Source organism: Budorcas taxicolor, chromosome 9, assembly GCF_023091745.1.
Source record: "Budorcas taxicolor isolate Tak-1 chromosome 9, Takin1.1, whole genome shotgun sequence".
Taxonomy (NCBI): domain Eukaryota; kingdom Metazoa; phylum Chordata; class Mammalia; order Artiodactyla; family Bovidae; genus Budorcas; species Budorcas taxicolor.
The window spans coordinates 61,800,439-61,823,204 of record NC_068918.1 but is presented as its reverse complement, the minus strand read 5'-3'; the positions used below and the strand labels follow the sequence as shown (position 1 = coordinate 61,823,204).

The 22,766-nt window shown below is 38.6% G+C and overlaps 1 protein-coding gene and 1 non-coding gene across 2 annotated transcripts in view; one reads left to right on the top strand and one right to left on the bottom strand.

Annotated features, from left to right (window-relative positions):
* MOXD1 (monooxygenase DBH like 1) overlaps positions 1–22,766 on the top strand; it is a 96,651-nt gene that overhangs the window by 11,153 nt on the left and 62,732 nt on the right. Inside the window, exons 2-4 of the mRNA XM_052645942.1 lie at positions 18,243–18,389; positions 20,837–21,004; positions 21,171–21,254. Coding sequence (XP_052501902.1) covers positions 18,243–18,389; positions 20,837–21,004; positions 21,171–21,254 — 399 coding nt within the window. The remainder of the gene's footprint in view (positions 1–18,242; positions 18,390–20,836; positions 21,005–21,170; positions 21,255–22,766) is intronic.
* LOC128053612 (U6 spliceosomal RNA) lies at positions 1,636–1,742 on the bottom strand. Its single transcript, XR_008199934.1, has one exon. It is a non-coding gene; the product is annotated as a U6 spliceosomal RNA (small nuclear RNA).

Sequence of the window (22,766 nt, the reverse complement as noted above, 5' to 3'; positions counted from 1 at the left end):
CAATTCCTAGTAGGGGAACTAAGATCCCTCATAGAGCTGCATGGTGTGGCCAAAAAATAAACTAAAATAAAATTGAATGAGTTGCCTTGTGAGGTTGTTAAATGCATGAGCTTTGTCATTGGAGATATTGCACATTGAGATCCTCTCCTAAAAACATTTTTTAAAGAAACCTTCCTTTGGTGGGAACTATGATTAGGTATCATATCTTTTTGCCTTTTCATACTGTTCATGGGGTTGATGAAGAATTGATACTTTTGAACTGTGTGCTGGAGAAGACTCTTGAGATTCCCTTGGACAACAAGGAGATCAAACCAGTCAATCATAAAGGAAATCAACCCTGAATATTCATTGGAAGGACTGATGCTGAAGCTGAAACTGTAATACTTTGGCCAATTGATTCATTGGAAAAGACCCTGATGCTGGGAAAGATTGAAGGCAAAAGAAGAGGGCAGTAGAGGATGAGATGGTTAGATAGCATCACCAACTCAGTGGACATGAATTTGAGCAAACTCAGGGAGATGGTGAAGGACAGGGAAGGCCTGGCGTGCTGCAGTCCAGAGTTGGACGTGACTTAGCGGCTGAACAACAACACAACATGGATTAGGTATACTTCAGGCTGTTTTCCAACTTGAGTGTGATGCTGGAAATAACTTTACTCCACAATCATACTTGTAGATTATTTAAGAAATTACTAGAAGAGAAAACATTATCAACTATGAAACTATGTGTGTTTTTTTTGCCACTTTATGTTTTTAATTGAAGGGTAATTATTTACAGAATTTTGTGGTTTTCTGTCACACATTAACAAGAATCAGCCATAGGTACACCCATGTCCCCTCCCTCCTGAACCTCCTTCCCACACCCCTCCCCATCCCATCCTTCTAGATTGTTAGAGTCCTTGTTTGAATTCCCTGAGTCATACAGCAAATTCCCATTGGCTATCTATTTTACATATGGTAATGTAAATTTGCATGTTCCTCTCTCTATACATCTCACCCACTCCTCTCCCACTCCATGTCCATAGGTCTGTTCTCTATGTCTGTTTCTTTGCTGCCCTGAAAATAAATTCATCAGTACCATCTTTCTAGATTCCATATATATGCATCAGTATATGATATATACATTTCTCTTTCTGACCTACTTCACTTTGTATAATAGACTCTAGGTTCGTCCACCTCATTAGAACTGACTCAAATGTGTTCCTTTTCATGGCTGAGTAGTATTCCATTATATATGTACCATAGCTTCTTTATCCATTCATCTGTTGATGGATATCTAGGTTGCTTCCATCTTCTAACTATTGTAAATCGTGCTGCAACAAACATTGGGGTACATGTGTCTTTTTCAGTTTTGGTCTCCTCAAGGTATATGCCTAGGAGTGGGATTGCTGGGTCATATGGTGGTTTTATTCCTTGTTTTTTAAGGAATCTCCATACCTTCTTGCATAGTGGCTGTATCAATTTACATTCCCACCAGCAATGCAAGAGGTTTCCCTTTTCTCCACACCCTCTCCAGCATTTATTGTTTGTAGACTTTTTAATGATGGCCATTCTGACTGGTGTGAGGTGATATCCCACTGTAGTTTTGATTTGCATTTCTCTAATAATGAGCAATGTTGAGCGTCTTTTCATGTGTGAAAATATGGAACGCTTCATGAATTTGCATGTCGTCCTTGTGCAGGGGCCGTGCTAATCTTCTCTGTATCATTCCAGTTTTAGTATATGTGCTGCTGAAGTGAGCACATCTATGTTGTTTTTTAATCTGCCTCAAGAAGTTCTGTTTCTGTGGATAGGTGTGCAGCGAATCTTTACAATTATTGTGAGAGTATTTAATTTCTTTCCCTACTATATATTTCAGTATATTTGGATTATATTAGTGAATATATTTTAATCCTATATAGTGAATATATATTTGTTCTGAAACCTAAAAAATGAAGAAAAAGAAGAAAGAGAATGTTTTATGACTTGTAAATACTCAAAAGAATTTGGAGGGCTTTAGGAGCCTTTGTATTCAAGGCTAACTATAGAGTCAGTAAATTTCTGAAACTTGACTGACGCATTATTTTGATCTAAGAACAGTCGATATACACTCTGCCTCTAGACTTTCTCACCTGGGTGTCTAGATAGCATCTCAAACCTGCTTCTTCCCTGGCCTTTCCCATCTCGGTAAATGACACCTCCTGGTAGCTTCTGTCAAAAATTAGGGGTTATCCCTTTTTCTTCTCCTTCCTTCATCCCATGTTTAAAACCTGTCTTCAGGTCTATTGGTGCTTCCTCCAAACTAAATCTAAAACCTGCCTACCTCCTCCCTTCAGTTTTATCACCATCACTCAAGCTTGAACCCGTGGGACCACTGCTTGATTCCTGTCTTCTGACCACGGCTCTTCTTTCTTCTCTTCATTTTTACACGGCAACCTCAGTAACACACACACATTCTCTCTCTCACACACAGGCACATATATACATATTTACACATCAACCAAAATATGGCACTTGCTGCTAAAGGCTCAAATGACTGTATAAGCGTAGTATTAAATTTGAGTATTTAAATTGATTTGTAAAGCATCGTAACCTTTGGGGCATCAGCTGATCCCTGCTGACCTCATTTTTCTGTTTTGGGCACTAGAGTTCAGTCATACTGGCGTTTATTTGCTTCACCAAACTGGATAAACCTTGCCCTGCCTCTTCCCCTGCTAGGTCCTTTCCAACAGCTGCTATCTCTTCCCAGACCTACTTCCTCCACACTTGTCATTGGCTGCCTCCTAAATGTAGTTTATTTCTCAAAATAAGTCTCATTGTCGACTTTTCTGATGCCTCAACTCCAGGCTTTCCAGTCCACCTCTAGAATCTCTGTTTTACTTTCCTATAAGCACTTATTGTCAAAATATTTTTGGTTATATTATTATTTAAGCTCAAAAATTGTTTATTCTGCAATGACACTATCAGTTTGATGATGACAGGCACTTTGTCTTGTAGTCTATACTGTACAGGCACGTGCTTTCAGCCCTACTGCAGGGACTGAGGAGTAGCAACCATGCCATAAAATACGTGTTGGAAAAAAGGAGAAGAAGGAAGGAAGGGAGGGAGGGAGGAGGAAAGACAGGAAAGAAGGAGCCTTCTTTTCAAAATTTATTTCTTGCATCAGCTAGTCATTAGGGAAGGAAATGGCAACCCACTCCAGTATTCTTGTCTAGAAAATCCCATGGACAGAGGAGCCTCATCAGCTACAGTCCAGGGGGCTGCAAAGAGTCTGATACAACTGTACAAGTTGACAAATTGGTCATAGGGAGTTAAGAGAAGCCATCTAAAATTTGTTTTAAAGTTAATATGGTGAAATAGGTTAAAAGTAAAAATATGTCAATGGTAAAATCTGAAATTCTTTTTTTCATTGAAGTCTATTCTTAGAGATCAAGTCAAAGTTTTAATTTTACACTTTATCTGATAATTCTATAATGATAGCAAAGTATTAAATTTCTCTCCATGAAAACTAAAATGAGATGATTGGCTGTGGGAGAAAAATCAGGATGTGTATTTGCAGAAGGTAGCACTTAAAGAACAACCAAATTGCTCAGGTGGCCCCTCCCTGGAAAGCAAGCTTACAGGGCTCCTGTTTTGATATTCTGGCAGTTACTTAACAGATCACTTCTTAGAACTAGAGAATCTTAGTTTTATCTGAAGTGGTTCCTAGAAGGCAGTCCCCTTCTGTTTTGACATTCCTCTCAAATTTCCAAGATTAGCAAAGAAATAACTTATTAAAATCAGCTTATACTGAAATCTGAAGATTATATTTATATAGTTTGTTTATAGGGTTTATGGTTTTTTAGGATCAAAGATTCCCTTGAACACAAAATATCTGTTATACTATCAGTATTATTAAAGCACCATAACAGTTATTATAGAAATGGATATTACAAACAGAAATATTTGAAGTAACAAGGCTTTTGTGATTTAGAAAAAGAAGAAAAACTACAAGCACCTGTTGAAGAAAATGATGACAGATGGTCACATTTTTCTCAAGGTTCCCCGTGCAGCTGTGCTTACATTCAGTTCCCCAGGCCGAACTGGGGTTTATTCATAACTTTTATTACACCCGTAAGAATTTTCACTTCATCCTGTTTAACATAGCCACAGTCAAAGCTCTTTGCTGTTAAAGAGATTTTATTCAAGAGAGAAAGACTGACAATGAGTGAGGACCAATTTCACATCTGTGTAATCATGTTTTTTAATAAGAGTTTGTAGCCATCCTGTGGATTGCCAAGGCTAGCGTTTTGGGTATATTATCTTAGTTTGAAGGTGGCAGTCATTACTCTGGCTGTCATGCAAAATGATAATGCCAACTTCTGTTGATGTTGGCTTAACTTTACTATTGCCACATAGCATTTTGAAATCTCAGTAATATGCTTCATTTATTTCAGAGCATAACCTGTGCATAAGGAAAAATATCCCATGAGAATATGTTTCAGGAGTAATATTTTATGATACAATTGCAGATTTATTTTATTGCCAAAGTCTAATTATCAAAGCAGATTTTCAAGAGTAAAGCTAATATTTTATGTTTAAAAAGTATAAACAAGGTTAATATATGATTCATATAATAATCTTTGATAAAAACAAAAAATAAAGCCTCAATGATAATTCATATTGAAACATCTTTATGCAGATATTTGAGTTCAAATATGATTGAAATCCACATAAAATTATTTACCTAGGAAAATATTACTTCCACATTTCACTTTACAGAACATTAGAAATGAATAAGTAGAAAGAAGAATGACTTTTGCATAACAGCTTTTATATCGTACATAATTAAAACATCTACATATTTTTATTCTTAAATGCTTACAAAATCTGTATAGAATCATGATTCTCTGAATCGTCCTCAACCCTCCTACCCTCATAAAGTCAATTTTTAGTGATTAACCAGAGCCTACTTTTATTTATCAGTATTTTATATTTATAACATAAATATATTTAATACATATATCATGCAATGACTTTTACAATGGCTGTGGTTTTTATAATCAGACCATGATAATCAGAGTGCACTGTGATCATTATTCCTGCTTTTACCTTAAAAGTCCTGGAATATCAAGCACTATAGCAAGGTGGCTAAGGAATAGCCTTCACCATGGATGTACAGTGAAGCTACATCTGGCCCCATTTGCTAAATGGGATTAGGAGTGAGAGGGAGGAGAGCCATTTGTTTCTAATCCTAAAAGTGAGAATCAAATAATAAAAATGATCTGGAAAATTTCCTTAAATATCCCGTAAGTACTATACTATCTGATTTTGTGAAGATACATTTCTAGGTTGCTGCTGCTGCTGCTAAGTCACTTCAGTTGTGTCCGGCCCTTTGTGACCCCATAGACGGCAGCCCACCAGGCTCACCCGTCTCTGGGATTCTCCAGGCAAGAACACTACAGTGGGTTGCCATTTCCTTCTCCAATGCATGAAAGTGAAAAGTGAAAGTGAAGTCACTGAGTCGTATCCAACTCTTAGCAACCCCATGCAGTACCAGGCTCCTCTGTCCATGGGATTTTCCAGGCAAGAGTACTGGAGTGGGTTGCCATTGCCTTCTCCGCTAGGTCATGATATCAGTATTCAAATTCTTATTTGAATGTTATTCTATGTTTTACTGTCATTCTCCATTTTTTTCCCCTAGAAGATGATAGTAACAAAGTAAGTATTCTATTTAATTACCCACTTGAAAACATTTATCCCTTTGTCAAACTGTCAGGAAACCCTTGAACTCACTAAATTTTTTTTTTTTTTGGTTTAGCCAATTCGAAGGATCCATTCTCAGGATTGTTCTCTTAGTGACTCGCTTTCTTTTCCTCCTTCCTGCTTTCTTTTTTCATCTCTCTCTTCTCTTCTTTCTCCCAGCTAGAATAACTGAAGGATAAGAAATTTGAGACCCAGATTTTTTTTTTTTTGCCCTTTTGTCTCCCCTTGACTCATTTAATTGTGCCTTTAAGGTTTGCCAGTATGCCATTCTTTTATTGTATAATATTGACATCATTGAGCCTGTGTTTAATTATAGTTCATATATTTTCTTAATACAGGCTGAAGGAAGAAGGTAGGCACTACTAGGGAATATTTTGCTCCTACTAAGTCAAATTATTCCTATACCACAAAGATATGAATATTGGAGGTTCATCAGTTCTTTTAGCTTCAAAATTACCCCCTCATTTAGATTTATCAAAAGGAAAGGCAGGATGTTACTTTCAAAATTGCGCATAATGTATTTAATGACTCCCCAGTATGCAAGTCACTCCATTAGGCACTGAGGACATAAATTAACATTAGAAAATATTCTAAAATCGGGTTTCTCTTTTTCAAATCATTTTTTTAAAATTTCTTTAAAATAGGTAGGGAATACCCCCTAGTCTAAAAGGATTTCAACGAACTGTTGCATGCATAAACTCTTTTTCTAAATGTCGATGTCAGTTTCATAAGATTCATGTCTGTTTAAGGGCTAAAAGGTCATAGCAGCCTTCCCAGATGTGTCTGCATCACAGATCATGCAGACCCAAACTCATTCTAGCATCTGGTTAAATACATTCCACACCAGGTCTTAAACATATGTAAATATAGTTAACAACAAGTGGGAAAATAATCTATCGCTCCCCTCTTTTTGTTTCATTCACAATGTGAACAACTTTTTTAAAGGTGTAAATTTATAACTGGATTAGCAAGATTAGGTGTCTGTTTCTAGGCAATTACCACTGGTTAGAGATACCAAGGGAATATTTCATGCAAAGATGGGGACAATAAAGGACAGAAACAGTATAGACCTAACAGAAGCAGAAGATATCCAGAAGAGGTGGCAAGAATACACAGAAGAATTATACAAAAGAGATTCTAATGACACAGATAACCATGATGGTGTGATCACTCTCCTAGAGCCAGACATCCTGGAGTGTGAACTCAAGTGAGCCTTAGGAAGCATCACTACAAAAAAATCTAGTGGTAGTGATAGGATTTCAGCTGAGCTATTTCAAATCCTAAAAGATGATGCTGTCAAAGTGCTATACTCAATATCCCAGCAAATTTGGAAAACTCAACAGTCGCCACAGGATTAAAAAAGGTCAGTTTTCATTCTAATCCCAAAGAAAGGCAAGGCCAAAAAATGTTCAAACTACTGCACAATTGCACTCATTTCACATTCTAGCAAAGTAATGCTCAAAATCCTTCAGGCTAAGTTTCAATAGTATGTGAACTGAGAACTTCCAGATGTTCAAGCTGGATTTTGAAAAGACAGAAGAACCAGAGATCAAATTGCCAACATCCACTGTATCATAGGAAGAGCAAGAGAATTCCAGAAAAATATCTAGTGCTTCATTGACTAAGATAAAGCCTTTGACTGTGTGGATCACAACAAACTGGAAAATTCTTCAAGAGATGGGAATACTAGACTACCTTACCTGCCTCCCGAGAAACCTGTATGCAGGCCAAGAAGCAACAGTTAGAACCAACATGGAACTATGGGCTGGTTCAAAATTGGGAAAGGAGTACATCAAGGCTGTATATTGTCACCCTGCTCATTTAACTTACATGCAGAGTACATCATGCAGAATGGCAGGCTGGATGAAGCACAAGCTGGAATCAAGATTCCCAGGAGAAATATCAATAACCTCAGATATGCAGATGACACCACCCTTACGGCAGAAAGCAAAAAGGAACTAAAGAGCCTCAATGAGAGTGGAAGAGAAGAATGAAAAGCTGTTTTAAACTCAACATTCATAAAACAAAGACCATGGCATCTGATCCCATCACTTCATGGCAAATAGATGGGAACACAATGGAAACAGTGATAGATTTTATTTTCTTGGGCTCCAAAATCACTGCAGATGGTGACTGCAGCCATGATATTAAAAGACACTTGCTCCTTGAAAGAAAAGCTATGACAAACCTAGACAGCATATTAAGCAGAGATGTTACTTTGCCAACAAAGGTCCATATAGGCAAAGCTATGGTTTTTCCACTGGTCATGTATGGATGTGAGAGTTGGACCATAAAGAAGGCTGACTGCTGAAGAACTGATGCTTTTGAACTGTGGTGTTGGAGAAGACTCTTGAGAGTCCCTTGGACTGCAAGATCAAACCAGTCAATCCTAAAGGAAATTAGTCCTGAATATTCACTGGAAGGACCGATGCTGAAACTGAAGCTCCAATACTTTGGCCACCTAATGTGAAGAGCCTACTTGTTAGAAAAGACCCTGATACTGGGAAAGATTGAAGACAGGAGGAGAAGGGGACAACAGAGGATGAGATGGTTGGATGGCATCACCAACTCAATGGACAGAGTTTTAGCAGGCTCCAGGAATTGGTGAAGGACAGGGAAGTCTGGCATCCTGCAGTCCATGGGGTTGCAAAGAGTCAGACATGACTGAGTAACTGAATAACAGCAAGCACAGTGGTTGAGAAGATAATGCTCTGCCTAGAATATATTGCATGCTACATAGGAATGGGAATAGAGGAATAAGAATTTGGAGAGGGAATGATCACTTCCAGTTGGAATGATCAGAGAAAACTTTGTAGAAGAATCATGAGTCTTGGAGAAAGGAAGCTTTTCAGTGCAGTTGTTTCAATGGGTGGAGGTAGTGGTGGATATGTCAGTGGGGTGAAGACAGTAGGGGAGATAGAGAGGAAGAATATGAACAAAAGCAAAAGGCTGGGCAAAGGCAGAAAATTGTGTGTGTGTGCTCAGTCGCTCCGTCTTGCCCGACTCTTTGTGACCCTATGGATGGTAGCTTGCCAGGTTCCTCTATCCATGGGATTTTCCAGGAAGATGCTAGAGTGGGTTGCCATTTCCTACTCCAGGTAATCTTCCTGACCCAGGGATCTAATCCAAGACTCTTGCATTGGCAGGCAGATTCTTCACCACTGAGCCACCAAGATTTGAATGGAATAATAAATAGATAATAGAGATTATGTGGTGAGATTAATGATAGACACCCTGGAAAAGTAGGCTAAACTTTAGAGAAATTTGAATCTAAATTATAGAACTTAGTACTCTATACTGTTGAATAAAATGTAATGGCATGTTGAGAGTGATTTTCAAGGAAGAGCTTGACAAAAATATGGAGTGATAGAATCTGAACTTAGAAATTGAATGGAGCAGAGGTAAAGGTGGATTACTTTTGAAAATGAGGAATTGATAGGACCGGGGATTATCTGTGGAGTTGTGAGTAATGAAGTTAATAATACTGATTTTTGAATTTGGGTGGCTGGGAGAATGATAGTATAAGTAAATAAAAATCCTTATGGATAAAAGGTGAATACAATTTTAATCTTACATTTGAAGTGAAAGTAAAGAATTCCGAGTAATGGTATTCAATGGACTTTTGGACATAAGGTACTAAATAAGGGCGATGATTAGAAATTCTTGGAGACGATGAGATTCCCAAAGGATGAAATATGAAAACAGAGTAGTGTAATGTCAAGGACATAACTTCGATGACTTAGTTCAGGAATGGGAATAATAGAGACAAACTGTCAGAGGTGGACAATCAGTGATGGACCCTCCTGAAAGTGAGGAGGTGGACATCCTTGCCTTATCCCAGGACTTTCTTTTTCCCATACTTGGGGAAGAATTCAGTCTTTCATCATTAAGTGTGATGTTATTCTTAAGTTTGTATGCATGCATGTTAAGTCAATTCAGTCTTGTCTGACTCTTTGTGACCTTGTGAACTGTAGCCCTTGGGGCTCCACTGTCCATGAGATTCTTCAGGACGGAGTACTGAATTGAGTTGCCCTGCTCTCTTCGAGGGGATCTTTCTGACCCAGGGATCGAACCCACCTCTCTCATGTCTCCTGCTGGTAGGCGGGTTCTTTACCACTAGCATGACCTGGGACGCCCTGAGGTTTTGTAGACTCCTCCCTCGTAGCTCAGCTGGTAAAGAATCCGCCTGCAATGCAGGAGACCCAGGTTCGATTTGTGCATCAGGAAGATCTGCCGGAGAAGGGCTAGGCTACCCACATCAGTATTCTTGGGCTTCCCTGGTGACTCAGCTGGTAAAGAATCCACCTGCAAGATGGGAGACCTGGGTTCGATCCCTGGGTTGTGATGATTCCCTGAAGAAGGGAAAGGCTACCCACTCCAGAATCTGGCCTGGAGAATTCCATGGACTGTATAGTCCTTTGGGTCAAAAAGTGTCAGACACGACTGAGTGACTTTCAGTTTTACTTATAAGGTTGAGGAAATACCTTCTATTGCTAGTTTACTGAGAGATTTTACTATGGATAAATGTTTCAAATGGGTTTATGTATTTATTGAGATCATTGCATGGTTTTTCTTCTTTTAGACTTTGATATATTGAGTTGCATTGATAATTTTCTAATACTGAACCAACTCTGAATGACCATAATACAGTATCCTTTTTTTGAAAAACATCACTGTGTTCTACTTGCTGTTACATATTTTTAAGAAAACTTGCACTTTGGCCTATGAGTGGTCATGATCTTTGTTTTTTTTTTTATAATGTCTTTGATTTTGGTATTAAGGTAAGTGAAGTGAAGTGAAGTCGCTCAGTCGTGTCCGACTCTTTGCGAACCCATGGACTGTAACCTACTACACTTCTCCATCCATGGGATTTTCCAGGCAAGAGTACTGGAATGGGTTGCCATTTCCTTCTCCAGAGGATCTTCCTGACCCAGGGATCAAACTCAGGTCTCCCACACTGTAGGCAGACCCTTTACCATCTGAGCCACCAAAAAGTGAGATAGGAAGTATTTTCTCCTCTTTTCTCTTCTGGAAGAGTCTGTGAAAGATTGATATTACCTCTGCAAGGAGATCCAACCAATCTATTCTGAAGATCAGCCCTGGGATTTCTTTGGAAGGAATGATGCTAAAGCTGAAACTCCAGTACTTTGGCCACCTAATGCGAGAGTTGACTCATTGGAAAAGACTGTGATGCTGGGAGGGATTGGGGGCAGGAGGAGAAGGGGGCGACTGAGGATGAGATGGCTGGATGGCATCACTGACTCGATGGATGTGAGTTTGAGTGAACTCTGGGAGTTGGTGATGGACAGAGAGGCCTGGCATGCTGCGATTCATGGGGTTGCAAAGAGTCGGACACTACTGAGCGACTGAACTGAACTGAACTTCCTAAAATATTTGGAGAAATTTCCAGTAAAATACATTTTGGCTTAGAATTTTCCTTGTAGAAAAGTTTTACCCCTAAGTTAGACTATAGGCCACTGAGTATCTTTTTAAAAAAAAATTTTTTAATATATTTGTTTTTAGTTGAAGGATGGTTATTTTGTAATACTGTGTTGGTTTCTGCCATATATCAACATGAATTAGCCAAAAGTATACATATGTCTTCTCCGTCTTGAACCTCCCTCCCACCTTCCACCCTATCCCACCACTCTAGGTTGTAACAGAGACTGGGTTTGAGCTCCCTGAATCATACGGAAAATTTCCACTGGCTATTGGTTTTATGTAAGGTAGTACATATGTTTCCATGCTACTCTGTTCATCGTCCCACCCTGTCCTTCCCCACAAGTCTGTTCTCTATGTCTTCATTGCCACCCTGCAAACAGGTTCATCAGTACTGTCTGTCTAGATTCTATATATATGCATCAGTATATGATATTTGTTTTTCTGTTTCTGACTTACTTTGCTCCGTACAATAAGCTCTAGGTTTATCTGCCTCATTGGAACTGACTCAAATGTATTTCTTTTTATGGCTGAGTAATGTTCTATCCGGTCCCATCACTTCATGGGAAATAGATGGGGAAACAGTGGAAACAGTGTCAGACTTTTTTTGGGCTCCAAAATCACTGCAGATGGTGACTGCAGCCACGAAATTAAAAGACGCTTACTCCTTGGAAGAAAAGTTATGACTAACCTAGATAGCATATTCAAAAGCAGAGACATTACTTTGCCGACTGAGGTCCGTCTAGTCAGTCAGTTCAGTTCAGTCACTCAGTCGTATCCAACTCTTTGCGACCCCATGAATCGCAGCACGCCAGGCCTCACTGTCCATCACCATCTCCCGGAGCCCACTCAGACTCATGTCCATTAAGTCAGTGATGCCATCCGGCCATCTCATCCTCGGTCTTCCCCTTCTCCTCCTGCCCCCAATCCCTCCCAGCATCACAGTCTTTTCCAATGAGTCAACTCTCGCATGAGGGGGCCAAAGTACTGGAGTTTCAGCTTTAGCATCATTCCTTCCAAAGAAATCCCAGGGTTGATCTCCTTCAGAATGGACTGGTTGGATCTCCTTACAGTCCAAGGGACTCTCAAGAGTCTTCTCCAACACCACAGTTCAAAAGCATCAATTCTTCGGTGCTCAGCCTTCTTCACAGTCCAACTCTCACATCCATACATGACTAGTGGAAAAACCATAGCCTTGACTAGACGGACCTTAGTCGGCAAAGTAATGTCTCTGCTTTTGAATATACTATCTAGGTTGGTCATAACTTTTCTTCCAAGGAGTAAGCGTCTTTTAATTTCATGGCTGCAGTCTAGTCAAGGCTATGGTTTTCCACTAGTCATGTATGGATGTGAGAGTTGGACTGTGATGAAGGCTGAGTGCCGAAGAATTGATGCTTTTGAACTGTGGTGTTGGAGAAGACTCTTGAGAGTCCCTTGGACTGCAAGGAGATCCAACCAGTCCATTCTGAAGGAGATGAGCCCTGGGATTTCTTTGGAAGGAATGATGCTAAAGCTGAAACTCCAGTACTTTGGCCCCCTCATGCGAGAGTTGACTCATTGGAAAAGACTGTGATGCTGGGAGGGATTGGGGCAGGAGGCGAAGGGGACAACAGAGGATGAGATGGCTGGATAGCATCACTAACTCGATAGACGTGAGTCTGAGTGAACTCTGGGAGATGGTGATGGACAGTGAGGCCTGGCGTGCTGTGATTCATGGGGTCGCAAAGAGTCGGACACGACTGAGCGACTGAACTGAACTGAACTGAATGTTCTAGTCTCTGTATGTACCACAGCTTCTTTATCCATTCATCTATCAATGGACATCTAGGTTGCTTCCATGTCCTAGGTATTGTAAATAGTGCTGCAATGAACGTCAGAGTACATGTGTCTTTTTCAGTTATTGTTTTCTCAGGGTATATGCTGAGTAGTGGGATACATATGGTAGTCTTTTCCTAGTTTTTTAAAGAATCTCCATATTGTCCTCCACAGTGGTTATATCAATTTAAATTCCCACCAATAGGGCAAAAGAATTCCCTTTTCTCCACCCTCTCCAGTATTTATTGCTTGTAGATTTTGGATGGTGGCCATTCTGACTGTGTGAGGTGATACTTCAGTGTAGTTTTCACTTGCATTTCTCTAATGATGAGAAACGCTGAGCATCTTTTCTTGTGTTAATTAGCCGTCGTCTTTGGTGAGATATCTGTTTAGGTCTTCTGCCCACTTTTTGATTGTGTTGTTTGTTTTCCTGGTATTGAGTTGCATGAGCTGTTTGTATATTTTGGAAATTAATCCTTTGTCAGTTGTTTCATTTGCTATTATTCCCTCCCATTCTGAGGGTTGTCTTTTCACCTTGTGTAGTTTCCTTTGCTGTGCAAAAGCATCTAAGTTTAATGAGTTCCCATTTGTTTATTTTTGCTTTTATTTCCATTATTCTAGGAGGTGGGTTATAGAGGATCTTGCTGTGATTTATGTCATAGGGTGTTCTGCCTATGTTTTCCTCTAAGAGTTTTATAGTTTCTGGTCATTAAGAGTATCTTTTATTAAATACATTTTTCTGGTTTGTATCCTTCAAGTACTTTGTCTGTTTCTCACCTAAATTGTTCAAGCTTTTCCCATCAAGGTGTATATAAAATTATTAACCCTTTAATGTCTGTAGGATCTATTGTAATATTTCTCTTTCATGTCAGTTACTTTTTGCTTTCTGTTTGTCCCATCTCCTCTTTGTTTTTTATTTCTCTTTTCTTGCTTTGAGATTGATTTTTATGATGCCATTAAGTGATATAATATTTAGAATAGACAGAAAGCAAGATGTGAGCTCACATGTATATCATAACTGAAATTCCCTCAGTGAAGGGAAAATTCTGCTCAAAAGCTGAGGATGGGAAAATGTTGGCATCTTGTATAGAGAGGGTTTAGAATATTTGTTCTAGGAGATCTCCCAGGAATAGTAAGAAATTAGTTTGTGGGTTTTCAAGCATTAGTTGTTATGCCCAAGTCGCGAAATCTCCCAATGACCACCAGGGAGCTGATATCCGATGCAAAAGCAAGAGAGTTTTTATTACCAAGCTCGAGCTGGGGCTCCCACCGATAGCAACAAGGCAGCTATAGGGAGGAGCCCCGGGTTTTGGATTACATTGCTTATATAGGGAGTATACATGGAAAAAAAAGGATTTCTAGGTAGAGGAACGTCTGATTGGTCACTTTCTTTTGAAGGGTTGTGTGTTGGTTCTTGATTGGTCCCTATTGTCTAGGTAGACCACAATTTCCTGAGCGTTAAGTCAGGAGATTTTGGTCTGGGGTCCGATTGGCACATGGGCGGTGGGGTGAGGTCAGGGGATTTCCAAAGGCTCTTGGATTTCTAAACGCTCTTTTCCCAGAACCTTACAAAATGGAGTTTTTCTGTTAACAAAGTGGAGTAGCTTAGATTCTTCATAGTAAGGACCCAGCTAAGTAAACATGTACTGATAACACTATTTGGGTAATTAAGGTGTACTATGATCAAATCTGAAGATATGTCTCCAAACAGACCCGAAAAATTGAAAAAATGAGAAAAAAAATTGTAATGGAATTACAGTGGTGATTAGGCTATTTCAGATTTCAACCGTTTATAAAGAAAGCTGAATACCAAAGAATTGATGCTTTCGAATTGTGGTGCTGGAGAAGACTCTTGAGAGTCCCTTGGACTACAAGGAAATCTAACCAGTCAGTCCTAAAGGAAATCAGTCCTGAATATTCATTGGAAGAACTGATGCTGAAGCTGAAACTCCAATACTTTGGCCACCTAAAGTGAAGAACTGACTCATTGGAAAAGACCCTGATGCTGGGAAAGATTGAAGGCAGAACAAGAAGGGGACACCAGAGGATGAGATGGCTGGATGGCATCACCGACGCAATGGACATGAATTTGAGTAGGCTCTGGGAGTTGGTGATGGACAGGGAAGCCTGGCGTGCTGCAGTCCATGGGGTCGCAGAGAGTCAGACATGACTGAATGACTGAACTGATTGAACTGAACATTTCAACTTTAGTTTTATTCAAACCCATTTATGTTTTTCCTTAGTGAGGTTGAAGATACCAACTTCTTTTGGACAAGCACACTTTTCCAGAAGTGTAGAACTTTGACATAATTGACAGCTGTCTTTTCTGAATATTGAACACTCAGTGGTTCAATGAGTGCTCACAGTGCAGATGAACTCAAGGGACTTTCATTAAGACCTGAATGAGCTTTCTCACGTTTTCTCATAGTTCAGTTCTCCTTTGCTTTTTGCTTCTCTTCTTTTCACAGCTATTTCTCATAGTTAAGTTATCTGAAAAACCAGAAAAAGGTGGAATAACTGAAAAGAACTGGTTTTGGTGAGTGGAAATAAAACAAATGGAAAATTGGCAAGCCAGCTGGATATTTTGTGGGACTAAGGCTTTGGAAACATATTTGCAAAACTCGGATAATTATTCTACTCTTTGAACTGATTGCATTTTGTATTGTATTCTGTTTGTTTGCAAAAACCGTGATTGCTTGAATCATGTAATGTAATGTGAGCTTGGTGTAAAGACAGAGTTAGTTTATCTAAATCTCTCATCCACAGGCATTGTTATTTCATTTATATACTGAAAATTTATGTGATCGAAAGTGGGAAAAGCACAGTTATCATTGGAATATTTCATTTGAATTGCTTTCACAATTACAACTGGTTCTCAGAATACATTTTTGGACAGACCCTGACTTTAGCAGTAGAAAAAGTAACATTTTATATGAAAAAATACTTGATGTATATAGTTCTGTAGACAGAAAGATGTAAACAAACCCATCCTTTTCCAGCAGTGGCCACTATGGTGTGAAGAAGGAGGCTCAGATCAAACTGCCTGAGTTTCAGTCCTGGCTTTACCACTTACTAGTTCTATGATTCTGGCCTAGATGCTAACTTCTTTGTGCTTCAGTGAAATAGGAAAATCATTTTGTCTCATTGCCTTGATATGAAGATTAAATGAGCTAATACATGTAATATGCTTAATCTGGTGCATAGAATGTATTCAATATGTTGTCATTGTTACCAGAGTGAAATTAGTTAGGGTCTGTGCATCACCAATAATGAGAGATTTGAACAATGTCAAGATGTGGTACCCTGAATGTCAAGCTTACGTACACTAGATAGCTACCTTAGAAAAGTGCTAGGAATAAAAACGTCATATGCCATCCATTTGAGAATGACCATTTCCTGTTCCTTTTTTTTTTTTTTACTCTTAAATGTTTAAGTGTATAATTACCAAGAACAAGGACATTCTCTTACATAACCATGATAATTGATGTTAAGTCATTTAACATTGTTATAATACTATTATCCATATCCTGTTGCTGCTGCTGCTAAGTCACTTCAGTCGTGTCCGACCCTGTGCGACCCCATAGACAGCAGCCCACCAGGCTCCGCCGTCCCTGGGATTCTCCAGGCAAGGACACTGGAGTGGATTGCCATTTTTTCTCCAGTGCATGAAAGTGAAAAGTGAAAGTGAAGTCTCTCAGTCATGTCCGACTCTTAGCGACCCCATGGACTGCAACCTACCAGGCTCCTCCGTCCCTGGGATTTTCCAGGCAAGAGTACTGGAGTGGGGTGCCATTGCCTTCTCCAGTCCATATCCTAGAGTATGACAATTATAGACAACTTAAAGTTTTTCTCTTGTACAACTGTATTTTCTCTGTCAAGCATGCAATCATTTCTTCAAATGTAATTTTAGTGTTAGTAAAACTAATTGTAATTTTATTTCAGCATGTATATTCTAAATCAATTCTTTGTGATTTATCAGAAATGAAATACCATTATATGCTGAAAAATCAGTATACTTATGGCGAATTTTATATCTTCTACAAGTAATAAAAATGAACAACATGATTTTTATAACTCTCAACATAGAAAGCTAATGGTAAAAAGCATAGAGAATATTTTAGAGAAAAACTACTCTAATTGCAAAAGAGGGAAGAAGATTGGCATTGAGTGAGCTCTAACTATGGTTGGCAGTTTTTCCCTTATATACTATTTCATGTATTTATCTTTCAAAAGTCATACAAAAAGTATGTATTATCTCAACTTTATTTTATTTCCTTTTTTAAAGATGTGGACCATTTTTAAAGTCTTTATTGAATTTGCTACAATATTGCTTCTGTTTTATGTTTTATTTTTATTTGGTCACCAGGCATGAGGGATCTTAGCTCCTCCACCAGGAATCGAGCCCATACCCCTTGCACTGGAAGGTGAAGTCTTAACCACTGGACCATCAAGGAAGTCCCTATCTCAATTTTATTAATGTTAGAACAAAAGTTCAGAGTTTGATTTCGATAATTCATCAACATTTTTGGAGGAGAACTGGGGGGGTCAGATCCTAGTTATTTGATTCAAAACCTATGTGCTTTCCATTGCATCTGTGTGCTTCTAAGAAGTGATCTTACACCATTGAACTAGTTTAGTATGAGAATTATAGCTGAACCACCGAAACAAAACATCCCTAGTTTTTCAGTATCTTGTAATTCAACTAGAGTCATTTCTTTCCATATTTTGCCACTGCATTTCATTTTAATAAATGTATGCCATTAAAGCTCATACTAAAAAACCCTATAAGCTTAGTGTGGGTCTCCTTGCTTTTAGAAGTGCAGAAGGTAAGCACCATAAGGTTTAATAGTGGAAAAAGTGCTGACACCGGGCCTGGTCCTGGTTTTGCCGTGAACTAGTTAGTCATTTCACTTTGAAGCAAGTCATTTCCCTGTGTTGAAGTTCTTTTCATCTGTAGAAGGAGGAAAAAGTACTCAGTGATTACTCATTCCATCTCCTTCAATACTGTCTATTATAAATCCACACTGCCTTTTCCTGAAGGGCCAGAAGTTCAAATATGGATTAGTTTCCTAGGGAACTGTCCCTAGAGAGAATACTCCAGCCCCTTGGAAATTCCCAGGACTTAAAAAAATGACTGTAAATACAGGATTTTGTAATAAGCAAACCAGAATTATTTTTCAACGGTATATGTATATGCTCTTAATCTAAATTCTTTTCACTCTGAATTTAGAATAGCTGGATTTTCCTTTTTCATATTTTCCACAGGATTATTTTACAAATGCAAACAGAGAATTGAGAAAAGATGCTCAGCAAGATTACCACCTAGAATATGCCATGGAAAACAGTACACACACAGTAATTGAGTTTGCCAGAGAACTGCATACGTGTGACCTAAATGACAAGAGCATAACGGTGAGAAGTCTATCAGTAAAGGCATGCATGAACAGACTGTACACTTACAGTTGGGACATACTTTGCAGAATAAAAAAGAACAGATATTTAAAAATAACCCTTAGCAACAAAGTCACATAATCTTTTGGGAATATTTTTGAATTCTCCTTAGAAGCCATTGGGGGGCGGGGAACCACCTATGAGTATAAACTTCAATAAAGGCAGTTTTTGTGTGAATCTAAAATTTTGAAGAGCTGCTTAAAGTATGTGTGATTTTTATCTATAAAAGATTGTAGCTTCTTTATAAAGTTTGAAAATAAGCAATTGATAAAGGTTGGAAGAAATCATATTACATAAGAGAGAATTATGATACGAAATACTAGGCTATAATTCATCTGAATTGTAACCGATTCACTTTTGTAAATTTCTAAAGTCAAGATGAATAGTAGACTGATGAAAATTGCCTGTCAACATGTTATACAAGATGTGGTATTGTCAGGCATCATGCAAAAATTAACATCTTTGTGCATATGCAAATTAAATATTTAGAGGATCTATAATTCATGTGGTACTTGGAAACTTCACATGAATTTCTTAAACCAATTTAATTTTGTATAGACCAACAAGATTACCTTTTTTTTTTTTTTTGTAATTCAAAACTTTAAAAATGGAAATGTAAAAATCTGAGGCAGTTTTGATTAACATTCTGCATAAAGAGTAAAAGAGGAAGAAAAATGTGTACAAAAACATGGACCACTTTTATATAATATACAGTGCTCTTATACTTTAATTGTAATAATAATTATAGTCATTTGACTTATTAAAAAAAATGTAACTTTTAAAATGAATAGCTTTTGTTTTGTTATTTTCTTTTTTTAAATATAAATTTATTTATTTTAATTGGAGGCTAATTACTTTACAATATTGTATTGGTTTTGCCATACATCAACATGAATCCGCCACAGGTATACACGTGTACACCCCCATTCTGAACCCCCCTCCCACCTCCCTCACTGTGCCATCCCTCTGGGTCATCCCAGTGCACTAGCCCCGAGCATCCTGTATCATGCATTAAACCTGGACTGGCGATTCATTTCACGTATGATAATATACATGTTTCAATGCCATTCTCCCAAATCATCCCACCCTCTCCCTCTCCCACAGAGTCCAAAAGACTGTTCTATCCATCTGTGTCTCTTTTGCTGTCTCGAATACAGGGTTATCCTTAGGACTTCCCTGGTGGCTCAGACGGTAAAGCGTCTGTCTACAATGCGGGAGACCTGGGTTCAGTTCCTGGGTTATCGTTACCGCGTTATTTATTTTCAAGGTTCTTATTATAAAGGTCTGACAAAGGCATCTTTATGTGTGGAGGGACTAAACTATTTTTTTATATCCCAGCACACCCTCCCCACTGCCCCACCACTGTTTGGGCAACCAGTTTCCCCTGACAGCACTTTTCCTAGTTGGAATGCCCCATTTCCTTGAAAATTCCCAGAGTTTATGAAATGATTACACCTAGATTCTACGATAATAAACAACCCAGAATCAGAAGTTCCTCTTGCATTTCCACTTTCTCTAAATTCATACAGATGACTGGGCTAGAGTCTAGGAAAAATCTATTGTGAAAATTAAAATCCTGACCTGGGAAGTCATTTTAACTTTCATTATATTTGTTTGTTTTCTTTAAAATGTTCCATAGCATTGAAACATGTTTTAATTATCCTAAACTCCTGCTACTTAACAAGAGTATTTACCTGGTACTAGTTTGATTTCAGTAGTTTGGAGTTTTTGCATGACAATGGTTTACTGTTGCTATCAGCATGAAAGAATAACTACTAAGTCACTTGTCCTTCATTCTATTGGGTTGACCACAAAGTCAACCTGGGTTTTTCTGTTAACATCTTACTATGCTGCTGCTGCTGCTTCTAAGCCGCTTCAGTCGTGTCTGACCCTGTTCGACCCCATAGACGGCAGCCCGCCAGGCTCCCTTGTCTCTGGGATTCTCCAGGCAAGAACACTGGAGTGGGTTGCCATTTCCTTCTCCAATGCATGAAAATGAAAAGTGAAAGTGAAGTCACTCAGTTATGTCTGACTTTTAGCGACCCCATGGACTGCAGCCTACCTGGCTTCTCTGTCCACGGGATTTTCCAGGCAAGAGTACTGGAGTAGGGTGCCAGTGCCTTCTCTGAACATCTTACTATAAACCCAAACAAATTTTTTGACCAACCCAATGTTTTGGAACATATTATCTTGCTTGGGTATCTTGCATGGGAGAGATGATTTCTTTCAAAAAGGAACTCATCTACTTGGATTTTTAAGACTTAATCAAAGAGACCATATTGAGACTCTGAATGTCATTCTCTTTTCTTTGCTTCTGTATCCTGCTTTAAGTAGCATTCATTAAACTCAATTCAGTGGTAAGGAAAGTGCTGTCATGAGACATCACCCTACCCATTTCTGTTCACCAGGAGAGCACGGTAAGGGTGATCTGGGCCTACCACCATGAAGATGTGGGAGAAGCAGGTCCCAAGTACCATGAATCCAATCGTGGTACCAAGAGTCTACGGTTATTGAATCCTGAGAAAACCAATATGTTGTCTACAGCTGTACCATACTTTGACCTGGTCAATCAAGACGTAAGTTTTTTTGTTTTGTTTTCAGGTTTTTATGATTCTAGGGATGGATTTATTGAAACCGTATAATAGTTTTTTTTTTTTCACTTAAATCATTGTTTTTAATAGAATATCAAGACAATATGACTTTTGTCCCCTTCTCCTGTTTATTTGTTTATTTTTAAGACAGGTTCCCATCCCAAACAAAGGTACGACATACTGGTGCCAAATGTTTAAGATTCCTATGCTCCAGGAAAAGCATCATGTCATAAAGGTATGTGATTCACTCATAAGCTAAACTTAATTTGTATGAATGGAGGAGAAATTGTTGTTCTTAAAATGAAAATAATAAATTTATAGAAATGATTTTCAGTTATTCAAAAGTCACCTAGAGAGCAAGGAATCAGCTTATCTGAATCACCCACTGTCCTAAAAGTTACTGAATTTAACAAGAAACTTGAGTTGTAGCTAGTATTTTATGTTTTGTCTCCTAATTTTATATGCTTAAAGGTTAAAGTTTTGGGATGCATTTGTACACCTCTGGTTATTTCGTAGGTAACAGTTCAACAATTAGAATTCTTGAAATCACAATTTAAGATAATGTATTTGTATATCAATAAATTCTATCCAGGAAGTTTACATTTCCTACAAATATTGTTTGATAATATCTGCTTCATTGAAAATACTGCATATTTTCATAAAAGTAATTGTTACAGTATTTTTTTTTGAAAATAGGAAAATGAGAAAATTGTAGTGAGTTTCTACAGTACTGAAAAACACAGAATTGAGTAATAAATAACGCCTGATTTGCCTGTGACATATAATTTTTATCTAATTCTCACTTCCTCCAGGGATAGGTCTCCCAAAACTTTTGCATCTAGTTAGTGAATGAACAGGTATTTTTTAAAAACTTAGAGGTCCTTACCTCTGTGCTAGGAATTGTTGGAAAATTCCATAGAGGTTGAATATATGATCTATGCTCTCAAAGAACCTACAGTGAGATTGTGGGAGATGTGAACAAGACACAAGAAGGAATAAAATAGAATTACATGGTGTACACAAACTACTGCAGACAATCAGAGGGCCAGATACTGCTGACTTTGTCGTCCCCTGGACAGAGAAGGTAATGGCACCCCACTCCAGTACTCTCGCCTGGAAAATCCTATGGACAGAGGAGCCTGGTGGGCTGCAGTCCATGTGGTCGCTGAGAGTCGGATACGACTGAGCAACTTCACTTTCACTTTTCACTTTCATGCATTGGAGAAGGAAATGGCAACCCACTCCAGTGTTCTTGCCTGGAGAATCCCAGGGACGGGGGAGCCTGGTGGGCTGCCGTCTACGGGGTCGCACAGAGTCGGACACGACTGACGTAACTTAGCAGACTATGTGGTAAAGCAGTGTACATACGAGAAAGGGAGAAGCTTCTAGATTCTAGAAGGAAACATGCAGGTTTAAAGAGCTCTTTATATGGTCTCTTTATGTAGTCTCAAGTAAGTCACTCTGGGGTAATGCTGCCTGCCCTGGTTTCCTCATCTGTGAAAAGGCAGTCAGTCATTCCATTTTTCCTGCCAACCTCAAAGCATTCTGGCAAGAGATGGAAACATTGAGCACATTCGATAAAGTGATTTAAATTTGTTAATTTCTAATATATTTCTCCAGTGGCACAAATCTGCCTTTTGTTTATAGAATGACTCATAACTACTTAGAGAGGCGAAAGGGGTAGGTTGGAGAATGATTATTGAATTAAATAAGTAGTCCTAAATATTTGTAGGATATTTTTACAATC